The sequence below is a fragment of the Coenobita brevimanus genome, chromosome 62 (genome assembly GCF_032717465.1).
Source record: "Coenobita brevimanus isolate Jiangsu-jjx chromosome 62, ASM3271746v2, whole genome shotgun sequence".
Classification (NCBI taxonomy): Eukaryota; Metazoa; Arthropoda; class Malacostraca; order Decapoda; family Coenobitidae; genus Coenobita; species Coenobita brevimanus.
The window spans coordinates 39331259-39344904 of record NC_137015.1 but is presented as its reverse complement, the minus strand read 5'-3'; the positions used below and the strand labels follow the sequence as shown (position 1 = coordinate 39344904).

The following is a 13646-nucleotide window of genomic DNA, read 5'->3' as shown; positions in this document are numbered from 1 at the left end:
CTCGATATGCTTTCAGATGTTGGCACCCCAGAATTTAACGCCGATAACATTATGCTGACTATTACACACACACACACACACACACACACACACACACACACACACACACACACACAACCATCCAACACTTTGACCATCACTTGCACTTCTCTTACAAAACACCGCCATTTTTCGTACTTGGTTAGCATGAGGAAGGGTTAATTTTACCTTCCCCATATCTTTGAGGGGTAGGATGAAGTCTGGAAGTGGGCTACATTCGGCCTGATATTGACAGCGGGGTAGTTACGTTATCTTAAGTGATGTTAAGTAAATTATGTAATAGTGTATACTCTCTCTCTCTCCCTCTGAAAAATATATCTGTACTCTCCAAAGGCACATGCACACTGTAGTAATTCATATCATTCTAAATCCAAGCACAGGATTGATATATTACTCTCATTTTTGTTTTATTATCTACTACTATATCGACTACGTGTACAGGATTATTAATGTATTTTTGTGTACTGGGTGTTTAAAAGGTCATATTGTAATAGAGGTCATTGTTACATCTTCCACTGTCACTCACACACACACACACACACACACACACACACAATGACACTTCACGATGCCACACTAAACCCTGACCACGTTACACCAACCCATACATAGTCTAAATCCAAATCACGTTGTCTCCATCCTTACACTACGCCTTTTTATAGCCTTAATAAATGATCCTAGCTCACCCCTTCCTCCTTACAAATCCTAAACCTTAAGCACGTTCCCTTTGCCTCCTCCATTTTTAAACCCCCAGCACGTTCTCTCCAAGCCATTACATTTGCTAACCTCAAGTAACTATTCTCTTTACCTCCCATTGTTTTCTCACATACCCTAATTCCTAACCCTATTCACTGCTAACCCATATCATTCCTAACCCCCAACTATGTCGTGTCATTTACCACTACATATTTCAGCTCAAATGTTCTGTTGTTCTCTTCTTAAATGTGGTACTTCCTAACATTTATACTGTTGTGGCTTATCCTAAATCCTAACCACGTTCATTCGTAACCCATATATTTTCTGAAGGATAATTTTTCATCCTGTTCCCTATTACATCTTCATATTCCTGAGTGTCATTCCAGTTTCCTTGTACATGCCTTATAATCGAACGACTTTCCCTCTCATTGTTTTAAGTGATACAGATGCAGATACATGTGAACTGATGCAGATAGATACTGGGTACATGTGAGCTGGTATTGATACAGATACATGTGAATTGATACAATTACAGATGTTTATGAATTGATACAAATATAGATACATGTGACCTGATATAGATACAGTTTCATGTGAGATGATACAGATACGTGTGTCAAACCCTAACTGTCCTCTCCTCCCCGCAGGCATCATCCGGACGCAGCGCAGTGTGTCCGGGAGCCGCCTGAACAGCGGGTCGCCCATCTTGCTGGACAAGCCTGGGGGGACGCACGGCTCGCTCAAGGGCAAGAGCGTGTCGCGGCAGAGCCTGCTGGACATGGTCTCCTCCAAGTTCAGCATCGGCAGCCGCAAACGCTTCTCCCGGGACTCATTCTCTGCGTCCTACATAAACCGGACTCAGGTGGCCTCTGAGCTGGACGTGAGCCGTAAAACCAAGGAGGCCAGGAAGCGGGAGATCAAGAGCATCAAGAACAGTATAAAAGTCGAAACGAGCTCCAGCAGTTCTGACCGCCGCCAGAGCTGCCGATGGAGCTTCGTGTTCGACCCGGCGGGGAGATTGTGCTATTATTGGTCCCTTGTTGTGTCCCTGGCCTTCCTTTACAACCTGTGGGTGATCGTGTACAGGTTCGCCTTCCACGAAATCACGTCAGACACCATCCTAGTCTGGTTCTGCTTGGACTACCTGGCGGACCTAATATATGTGTTGGACATATTGTTTCACTTTAGAACTGGTTATCTGGAGGACGGGGTGTTACAGACAGACTCCAGAAAGTTGCGACAGCATTATATGAACTCAACTACTTTTTACGTAGACTGTTTATGCCTCCTCCCGCTAGATTTTCTATACCTGTCCATAAACTTTAAGTCAATATTGCGGTGTTTCCGGTTAGTGAAGATATACAAGTACTGGCACTTTCTGGACCGGACGGAGCGACATACCAACTCGCCCAACCTGTTCCGGTCCATCAGTCTGATTCACTACCTCCTGGTCATCTTCCACTGGAACGCCTGCATCTTCTACATCATTGACCAGATGGAAGGCTTCAGCTTGCGGCCGCAGTTTCTCAACCCGAACAGCACCAACTCGGACGGGGTACTGCGGTACCTGCGGGTGTTCTACTGGTGCACCCTCAGCCTCACCACCATAGGGGGGTCGCACCTGGCCCATGGTACCGCGCCGGGACCTATCAACACCACGGGCAACGGCTCCGGTGCGGACAACAGCACGGGTACGGGCAGCGGTCACCACCAGTCCTCAGCGTCCCTCAACACACGCACCAAGGCCTACTACCTCTACCAGATCGCGCAGCTTATGTTCGGCCTCCTGCTGTTTGCCACCGTCCTCGGCCACATCGCCAACATCGTCACCAACGTATCCGCAGCCAGGAAGGAGTTTCAAGGTAGGGGGCGGGTGGAGGCACTGTTTTTGTTACTGCAAGGATGTTAAGGATATTGTTATTGGTATTTTATGATCACTAAGACTATTGTTTCTGGTATTTCACTGTAAGGAGCACTGGGAAATTGTTTTGTTTGTTCATTTGTTTGTCCTTGGTAACGAATCCAGACTTTTTTTTTTTTTACAAGAATTACGGGGATCGTTGTGTTTCTTTACATTTAAATGGTACCGGTAGTGTTTTGGTACTTCAGGGGAAGGGTCGGGCATACTGGTACATTGTTGTTATTGCCGTCATGGTAAGGGGGCAAGTTTTTTATTTATTAAGATAAAGAGCTGGGTGGAGGTACTGTCTTTATCACTTCTAATGAATTGTTTTCATTTTACGTTGAGGAGGGTAAAGTTGTGTTTTTATTTATTTATTTATTGTTATTTTTTGAAGGTGAGGGGGTACCATTTTAGTCACTTCAGACTTATGGCTTAGTTTTGGGTATTTCAAGATAAGACTAAATTTTAGGCGTGAGGTGGAGGTATTGTTTTTCATTTGTAGTATAATGTTTTTGGCATCTGAAGGTGGAGTGTTTGTGTACGTTATAGGATAGGACACTGGGTGAAAATATTGTTGTGGGGGTAAGCTTTTATTTATTTTCATAAGAATATTGTATAAGTTTCGGGGTATTGTTTTTCAGTTATATCCATTTGTTTTTATAACCTCAAATGCGGTGACTTTTTTTTTTTAATTCTTGCTGCTTCCAGACGATTTTATTCATCTTAGGGGATACCTTTCGTAGTGAAGAATTCTGTGGCATGAAGGCTGTATTTAACGTCTCCAATTAGGCAAGTCTCTCCCTAGCTGAGGAAAATTATGTGATGATAGCAAGAACGAAATACCAAAAGACGTGACCGTACTGAAGGGGTTAACTGGACTAGGAGTCTCGATAGGATACTTTTTGTTACTTTTTTTTTTTTTTTTTTACTGTAGGATTTTCTTTAGTTGGCGTCTCTTTTTTTAATTCTGGAGGAAGCAGAATCATTGTCTATGTTATCCAGTCCATTTCTGTCCCGTCACGAGCGTAGAGGCCAAGGACTAGACTCAGTCGTTATATTTAAGGCGAGGGTGACCAGCTTCACTCGCCCCTGAGTGGCATTATTTGTGCAGTGAACGCCAAACATCACTGCTCACACATGCTACTCAGAGGTGAATGAGGCTGGTCACCTACGTCTTAAACGTCGAGAAAATGTAGGTGAGCCCGGGCCTCTGTGCTCCTGATGCTGCGGTAGAGGCATGGATGATGGATGGATATATGCGTACCGGTATTAGTTATATTTGTACAGCATAATGAAGGTAGTTGTTACATCTTAAGAAACGGGCTGTCCATTCCAAGATATTTGCTTGAGGAAAATACGTGAAGAGAAGCAAGGATCATTGTGGAACCATCCATTATAGTCGGTATGTGTCTATCTGACGAAACTGGGCTACTCCCACTATTTGAATTCTGAGTTGTGGTTGCGTGACACTCGATGGACATTAGTTAAGAGGTGCGAATGAGTCTTCTTGGTTAGTAGTCAAATCAGCTCTCCTGTATGACTACACTTGGCCATCAACCGAGCAGAAAGGAGTTCGAACAAACGCGAAATAGTTGTGCTTGGGTGACAGGGAAAGGATGGTTGACCCTATTGTACTCCACACATTAGTTACGAGACCAGCGTAGGGGCCCGGGGCTAGGTTAATTGGTTCGGATAATTAAGGCGGAAGTGCTATGTAATTACCCTTGATTTAAAAAAAAAAAGATAAAATAAAAGAACAAAAGAAAACAAACGGTAAAGAATAAACTAAGGGATGATGATGATGATGATGATGATGATGGCGGTGGTGATGATGATGATGATGATAACTAGGGATAGGGGTGATAGGGCTAGTTCTATGCGTAGTGAGAGCCGTGAATTATACATGAGTGCCAGTTAACTATTGCTATTACTACAGGAACTATGACATGCTGGTGATTATTGTATTATGTGGGTCTTGTTGTCATGTGACGCAAATCTACTCCTGCCTTTAGCTGGGTCTGAGAGAGAGAGAGAGAGAGAGAGGGAGAGAGAGAGAATATATACACAGATTACACAGACTTTATCATCAGCAAACAAACGCAAATGAAGAGAGAGAGAGAGAGAATTATATATACACAGATCACACAGACTTTATCATCTTAACGAGGCCTTGATAATTATTAACAAACAGACGCATATGAGAGAGAGAGAGAGAGAGAGAGAGAGAGAGAGAGAGAGAGAGAGAGAGAGAGAGAGAGAGAGAAATATATATACGCAGACTACACGGACTTATGATCCCAACGAGACCTTAATACCAATAAAGAATCTTATACCCAAAGGAGAGAGAGAGAGAAGGGGGGGAGTGAAGGAGGAAAAATGGAAACAGAGGAGAGGAATGATGGAAGTAAAGAGGAAGAGAAAGAAGGGTGGAGGGAAAAAGAGAGGAAAGAAGAGAAGGGACGAGGGAAGGAAAGGGAGAGGAGAGAAGGGAGGAGGGAAAGAGAGAGAGAGAGAGAGAGATGAAGGAGAGAAAGGATGGCGGAATGAAAAAGAGAGGAGAGGAAAGAAAGATGATGGAAGGTAAGAGGGAAAAAGGAGAGAAGGAAGGAGGGAAAGAGAGAGGAAAGGGGCGAAGGAAAGAGAAAGAAGGGTAGGGAGCAGGAGGGAGGGAAAGGAAAGAAGGGATGGAGAGAAAGAAGGAGGGAGGGAAAGGAAAGAGGGGATGGAGAGAAAGAAGGAGGAAGGGAAAGGAAAGAGGGGATGGAGAGAAAGAAGGAGGGAAGGGGGGAAGGAATGAGAAAGAAGAGAAGGAAGGGTAACTCTCCTCTTGGGAAATTAATCCAGCATTAAGTTTGGCTCCTTCATTCCTTCACTAATTCCTTCATTCTTTCACTAATTCCTTCACCGAGTCCTTCATTCCTTCACTACTTCACCGATTCCTTCCTTCCTTTATTCATTCAGTCATTAATTCCTTTATTCCTGCTCCGATTCCTTCATTCCTTCACTAATTCCTTCATTCCTCCAGTAATTTCTTTATTTCTTCATTGATTCCTAGATTCCTTCACTGAATCCATCCTTCCTTCACTAAATTCTTCATTCCCTCACCGATTCCTTCATACCTTCACTAATTCCTTCCTTCCTTCCTTCCTTCCTTCCTTCACTAAATCCTCCATTACTTCACTGATTCCTTCATTCCATCGCATATTCCTTCATTGATTCACTAGTTCCTGCTTTCCTTCACTAATTCCTTCATTCCTTCACTAATTCTTTCACTAGTTTCTTCACAAATTTTTACATTCCTTCACTAATTCCTTCATAGATTCTTACATTCCTTCACTCCTTCCATCATTCCTTCCTTCCTTCTTTCACTCTTTCCATCATTCCTTCACTCCTTCCATCATTCCTTCACTCCTTCCATCATTCCTTCACTCCTTCCATCATTCCTTCACTCCTTCCTTCATTCCTTCACTCCTTCCATCATTCCTTCACTCCTTCCATCATTCCTTCACACCGTCCATCATTCCTTCACTCCTTCCTTCATTCCTTCACTCCTTCCATCATTCCTTCACACCGTCCATCATTCCTTCACTCCTTCCATCATTCCTTCACTCCTTCCATCATTCCTTCACTCCTTCCATCATTCCTTCACACCGTCCATCATTCCTTCACTCCTTCCTTCATTCCTTCACTCCTTCCATCATTCCTTCACTCCTTCCTTCATTCCTTCACTCCTTCCATCATTCCTTCACTCCTTCCTTCATTCCTTCACTCCTTCCATCATTCCTTCACTCCGTCCTTCATTCCTTCACTCCTTCCATCATTCCTTCACTCCGTCCTTCATTCCTTCACTGGGCCTCTTCCACACATACTTGAATACTAAGTTGTGAATGCATGAAATTGAGTGAGCCTGAGTTATGGGGTAGGACTGAGTCTCCTTGGTTACTAGTCAAATCATCATCTAAAGTAGATGATACCTTAAATTTGAGTCTCCTTGGTTACCAGTCAAATCAGCACCTAAAATCAATGATACCTTAAATTTAAAGAGCCTTAATTACGAGGTAAGAATGAGTCTCCTTGGTTAGTAGTCAGATTAACGCCTGAAGTCGGTGATGCCTTAAATTAGTTGTGAGGTAGGACTGAGTCTCCTTGGTTACTAGTCAGATCAGCACTTTATTCTAACTACATTGGGCCATCTTTGTGAAGTTAAATAGTAATAGTAGTAGTAGTAGTTATAGTGGTAGTGAGGGTGGCAGTAGTAGTAGTAGTAATAGTAGTGAGGGTAGGAGTAGTAGTAGTAGTAATAGTGAGGGTAGTAGTAGTAGTAGTAATAGTAGTAGTAGTAGTAGTGAGGGTAGTACTAGTAGTGGTAATGATGGTGGTGGTGGTGGTGGTGTTGGTGGTAGTAATAGAAGTAGTAGTGATAGTAGTAGTAATAGTAACAACTTCAGGCCTAACTAAACCTGAACCCAGTGGACTACAGACTGAAGTTACCCTCCTCCTGTAGCCCACCATCCGCCTTTTTGGGGGGGTTAGGGCGGGAACTGAGGGACGTTTCTGTGCCACCACGTGAAGGCGCCCTTGGAGTAAATGCGCTGTAACTTGCAATACTTTGGTGATAGAAACTCCGTGTACAAACAGCTAGATAAGGAGTTTATTACGAGCTCACAACAAAATAGTCTGCCCGTCTTGAATGTCTGCTCTCAACTGACGCAATAACGCCTTCGCCCAGGCTTGGGCTCTGGGAAAGCGTGCTAGGTCAGCAAGTTTAGTGGGGGCATGTATGCATTGGGGGGGGACATATATACATCGGGGGTAGACATACTGTGGAGGGGGTACAGCGCTATACTTGTGGAATCTTTAGTGTGGGATGACGGCCGTGCAACGTTTCGAATCCCTTAAAGTTTGGGGTTATTCGATCATGTAAAATGCTACTCAGGGGAGAGGGTCTGTCTCCTACCCATAAAGATCCTGATGTATTTAGCCTTGCCTAGGGACTCTATGAGAGAGAGAGAGAGAGAGAGAGAGGACAGTGACCCACATTGAGAGAGAGCCCGCATTTGTGTGTGTGTGTGTGTGTGTGTGTGTGTGTGTGTGTGTGTGTGTGTGTGTGTGTGTGTGTTGATGTGTACTCATCGTGTGTGTGTGTGTGTGGGTGTGTGTGTGTGTGTTGATGTGTACTCATCGTGTGTGTGTGTGTGTGTGTGTGTGTGTGTGTGTGTGTGTGTGTGTGTGTGTATGCGTGAGAGAGAGAGAGAGAGAGAGTAGTATAGATCTATGCTAACTCTAACTTCCCCTTCCCCCCCTCCTCTCTCTCTCTCTCTCTCTCTCTCTCTCTCTCTCTCTCTCTCATAATCACCTGTCTTATCCCCCTTCCTTCTTTCTTTTCTTTCCATCATACCTCCTCCACTCTTGCTCCCTACATCGCTCATTCACTCTTTTTCCGTCCGTCCCTCCTTCCTTCTTCCTTCCTTTTCTCTTACCTTCGTCCCTCCCTTCTTCCATCCTTCTTTCCTTCCTTCCTTCCATCCATCCTTCCTTCCTTCCTTCTTCCATCCTTCCTTCCTTCCTTCCTTCCTTCCCTCCTTCCTTCCTTCCCTCCTTCCTTCCTTCCTTCCTTCCCTCCTTCCTTCCTCCTTCCATCCTTCTTTCCTTCCTTCCATCCTTCCTTCCTCCTTCCATCCTTCTTTCCTTCCTTCCTTCCTTCCTTCACAGTCTAAAGGATCAGTGTACATCACTTGTGCTCTGCTATTCAAGGAGGGAGAGAGAGAGAGAGAGGGGGGGGGAGGGAAGGAGGAAGAGGTTGAGAGTGGGAAGGAGGAAGGAGAGAAGGAAAGCTGGAGAGAGTTGGAGGAAGGAATGGAGAGAGAGGGAGTGGGGAAGGGGAGAAAGATGGAAGACTGTAGAGGGAGGGAGGGAAAGAGGTGAAGGGAGAGGGAGGGGGAGAGAGAGAGACGAAAAGAGAGGGAAGGAGGGAGGGAGGAAGGGGAGAGGGAGATGAAGAGAGACGGTGAAGGGGGAGGGGGAGGGAGAGAGGGAGAAAAATGGTAGGTTGAAGAGAGAGTGATGGAGGAGGGTGAAAGGGAGGAGGAGGGAGGGAGGGAGGAGGAGGGGGAGGGGAAGGAAGGGAGGAAAACTGGAAGTCTGGAGAGAGAGAGAGAGAGAGAGAGAAAGAGAGAGAGAAATTAATGGTTTATGGAAGGAAAGGAGAGAGGAAGGTACAAGAGAAGAGAGCAATGAACGAGGAGAGAGAGAGAGAGAGAGAAGGTGGATGGAGGAATTAGGGAGTAAGAGATTGTGTGTGTGTGTGAGAGAGAGAGAGAGAGAGAGAGAGAGAAGGATGGAGGGACTAAGATTAGTGGTTAAAAAGGAGTAAGTGTGTGTGTGTGTGTGTGTGTGTGTGTGTGTGTGTGTGTGTTAAAGAGAGAGAAAGAGAGAGAGAGAAGGAGAGAGTGGAAGTAAGGGGTGGAGGGATTGAGATGGATGAGGAAAGGGAGTAAGGGAGGGAGGGAGGATTGAGACAGATAGCCTAGGGAGGGATGATAGGGGAGGATGAGGCGGGAGAGAAGGAGTTAAAGGAGGGGGGAGGGAAGGAGCAAAAGGAGAGAGAGAGAGGGAGAGTAGGTCAGGCTTCAAGTAACTCCTCATTCCCTCTCTCTCTCTCTACTTCCCTCCCTCCATACCTCACCACCATTTTTTCTCCCTTCTCTCTGTCTCTCCCCTTCTCTCCTCCCTCCCTCCTTCATCCTGTTACCTTCCTCCCTTTTTTCTCCCCCTCCCTCCTCATCCTTACCCCTCACCTCATTCCCCCCCCTCTCTCCTTTCTCTCTCTCTCTCTCTCTCTCTCTCTCTCTCTCTTTGTTTATTTCTTTATCAGTCCTTCTATCTATTAATCTCTGTTGATGTGTTCTTGTATGTATTTATATATCTATATCCATGGATGTGTGTAGTTGTCTGTCTGTTCACCCTTCTCATCAATCCATCCATCCTATCCAGTCCAATCCAATCCAATCCAGTCTAATCCACTCCAGCACAATCCGATCCAGTCCAATCCAGTCCTTCCATCCATCCATCCATCCATCCATCTATCCATCCATCCATCCATCCTTCCTTCCATCTCTCCCTGCCCCTCACCTCCACCCGTCTGCAAACCCAAGAAGCCAACCAGCCAGCCATCCACCCATTCAGTCCATCCATCCAGCCATCAGTCTCATCAATCCTTCCATCTCTCCCTGGCCGTCATCTCCACCCGTCTACAAACCAAAGAATCTAAAGAGGCTAATATATAGGATCACAATTAGGCCGTAGGGTAGCTAAGAAGGGCAGTTAGCAGGCTAGAGTGACTAATTTTCAACCCTAATTGCCACTTGCACATTACCACCACCGGCACAGAGCCCCTTCAGTTTTTTTCCTTTTCGTCCCTGTTAAGTAACGTGATTAGGAAGACAGAAAAGATTGCCTAATATGTCTCCCCTTCCGCGTTTAATATCTCGTCACTTCTTTACTCTTTTTACTCCAACTTGGCCAGAATTGCTGTCTGTCCTTGTTGAATGCTGAATTGTAAGGTGACAACTCCAGAATGTAGTATTAGTCACGAAGAAGTGCTGTGGAAGGGATGTAGAGGCGTATTATCATGGCTGCAACGAGGGTTTTGTTATGGGGGAGAGGGCAGAATTTTGGTTGTCGTTATTTTCGAGGTATTGCTGCTTGGAAATTGTTATAATAGTATCTGTATTAATAAAAAAAATATGTTAAATACTAAAGAAAACGACCCAACAACCCAGGAAACAACATTAATACTGAATAAATATAAATAAAGAAGTGTTTCAAATAATTAATTAGTATATATTAGGTTATTCTTGATAAATTATAGTATTTCAGCCGCTGACAATATCGGACATAATTGCCTGGTGATGGCATGTGATGGGCCGAAAATTCGTTTTGCAAGTTGTTTATTAGTTATTTCCATCCTTTTATTACTACTTTGGAAATATCGCCCTAGATTGCCGGCAAATGTCGTAGTATATAAAAAACTAAATGGCTGCCTTCTATTTCACCTTACCCGGTTAAGAAAGGAGGTGGCAGGTCCCTCGTCCCCACTTTCTTACGTAGCCCTTGCAGAAAAACCTACTGAGGCTTGGATGCTGAGTGAGCGGATATCCAACAAGTCAGGAGGCACATCAGGCAAGCTCGTGTGTGATATGTAATGGGATGTTATGTGAGGCAGACCAAAAGATCACTGAAGGGACGGTGAAGGTCGAGAGGCGATGAAAATAACAATAACATCAGTATCAATAACGAAAGAACGCTGAGGTAAAAAGGATGAACTTGTGCAGGATAGTGGTAATGTCGTAAACTGTGATATCGACGAGGTAGGTTGTTATATCAGGTGTTGTTATATTCCCAAACATATTTCTTCATTCGTGGTTGATGGGGAACTGAAAATACATGCTCTGGACCTTGCAGAAGAGGGTATGAAAACGACTATGAGAAACAACAGGAAGAAATCTGAATATGAGATGTTAGGAGATGACGCAGGTGAGATAAAGGAACTCTCTCTCTCTCTCTCTCTCTCTCTCTCTCAGTGTATCTATATGTCTGTCTATTTAGCTTTGTATCTGTCTATATCTGTCTGTATATCTTTGTCATTTTTCTTGTCACTCTTTTCTTCCCTTACCTTCCCTCTCTCCTGTGATTCTTCTCCCCCGATTTTCTCTCCCCTCCCCCTTCTCTCTGATCTTTCCTCTATCATCCCTTTCTCCCTTTACACTCCCTTCCTCCCCCTTCCTCTTCACCTTCCCCCTTCCCCCACCTTCTTCTCCCCTCCCCTCCCATAGCTACTCCCCCATCCCCCTTTCCATTCCTTCCTCCATTTTCCCACTCTACCACCCCTTCTCCCTTGCCCTCCTCTCTCCTCCCCTCCCCTCCCCTCCCCTTCCCTTCCCTCCCCTCCCCTCCCCTCCCCTCCCCTCCCCTCCCCTTCCCTTCCCTTCCCTTCCCTTCCCTTCCCTCCCCTCCCGCCCCTCCCCTCCCCTCCCCTCCCCTCCCCTCCCCTCCCCTCCCCTCCCCTCCCCTCCCCTTTCGTACTGCTCACCTGATTCCAATTTCTGAGGACAAACAAGGGAGCGTCGACCCCTTTGTGCCCGACCCCCGCCCTCTCTCTCTCTCTCTCTCTCTCTCTCTCTCTCTCTCTCTCTCTCTCTTCACCTGTAATAAATAGCCTAGAAACTGTCTCCATCACCCCCCCCCCACCACCACCACCACAACCTTACTTCCTCCCTGAGCTGAATAAAATCGTCTGAAGGTAACCTGAATAAAATAGAAGGGATGGTAGTGGTAGTAGTAGCAGTAATAGGAGTAGTAGTGGTGGTGGTGGTAGTAGTGGTAGTAGTAGTAGCTTAGTAGTAGCAGTTGTAGCAGTAGTAGTAGTTGTAGTAATGGTGTTGGTGGTAGTAGTAGTAGTAATAGTAGTAGTTTTAGCCCCAGATTCAACTGAAATGTGAACCCAGTAGACTACATGCCGAAGTAGTAGTGGTAGTAGCAGTAGTCGTTGTCGTAGTGGTAGTAGTAATATAGTAGTAGTTCTAGTAGTTGTAGTAGTATTAGTAGTGGTTGTTGTTGTAGCCCCAGGTTTATCTGAAACATGAACTCGGTGGACTGCAGGCTGAAGGTGCCCTCATCCCGTAGTCCACCATCCTCCTTTTGGTGGGGAGTTGAGGGGTGTGCCAGGCAGTGGACCCGACCGGTGCTATCAGTGCCACCCCGCGTCCCCCCACCACTGGACACCGGGTTGCACGTGGAAGTAGGACAATAGCACGTGGAAATGGGACAATAGCAGGTGGAAGTGGGACAATAGCACGTGGAAATGGGACAATAGCACGTGGAAATGGGACTATAGCACGTGGAAATGGGACAACAGCACGTGGAAATGGGACAATAGCACGTGGAAATAGGACAATAGCACGTGGAAATGGGACAATAGCACGTGGAAATGGGACAATAGCACGTGGAAATGGGACAATAGCACGTGGAAATGGGACAACAGCACGTGGAAATGGGACAACAGCACGTGGAAATAGGGCAATAGCACGTGGAAATGGGACTATAAGTGTGATTCTTCTTCAAATACAACCAAACTCTCTCTTCTAATAAGGCCAAGACACTTAAAAAGGACCTCTAAGTCTGTGTGGTCTGTGTAACTCAGTCTTTTTTGTTTGTTTGTTTGTTTATGCCGATTTTCTTTTGTACTCCGCTCTCTTCGTACTCTCATTTCCCTCCCCACGTGGGCCCCAACCTCCAATCTCTCTCTCTCTCTCTCTCTCTCTCTCTCTCTCTCTCTCTCTCTCTCTGTATGTGTGTGTGTGTGAGAGAGAGAGAGAGAGAATTTCCTGCAATATTTCTCACCGTCCTTACTTTTCATTCCCTTCATCCATCATTCTCCCCGTCTCTCTCCCTCTCTCCTTTCAGTCTCTCTCCCGTAACAGTGTCGCCGGACGATTTATTCCACTGAACTTATCACCAGACGATTTTATTCCACCATCTCATTGTGCAATTTTGTCTTTCATTTTTTTTCACCAGCCTAATAATTCCGGACTTCTTTTTACAGGCGATTTATTTTACAGATTTTTTTTTGCAGACGATTTATTTTACAGATTTATTTTTCAGACATTTTTTTATATTTATTTTACAGACGATTTATTTTGCAGACTATTTATTGTAGAAACTACTTTTGCATATGATTTATTGAGCGGACGATTTATTTTAAACAATTTATTTTGCATACGATTTATTATACAGACGATTTATTTTACAAACGATTTCTTTTAGACTATTTATTTTGCAGATTACAGTATTTATTTTACAGGTTACTCATTTTCCAGACGATTTATTTTCCAGGCGATTTATTTTACAGGCGATTTATTTTCCAAACGATTTATTTTACAGGCGATTATTTTCCAAACGATTTATTTTACAGGCGATTTATTTTGCAGACGAGTTATTTTGCAGGTGA

At 44.8% G+C, this 13646-nt stretch overlaps 1 protein-coding gene across 1 annotated transcript in view; it reads left to right on the top strand.

The window, feature by feature from the left end:
* LOC145404074 (uncharacterized) overlaps positions 1-13646 on the top strand; it is a 96952-nt gene that overhangs the window by 41267 nt on the left and 42039 nt on the right. Inside the window, exon 2 of the mRNA XM_080275677.1 lies at positions 1383-2597. Within this exon, the coding sequence (XP_080131803.1) occupies positions 1383-2597 (1215 nt within the window). The remainder of the gene's footprint in view (positions 1-1382; positions 2598-13646) is intronic.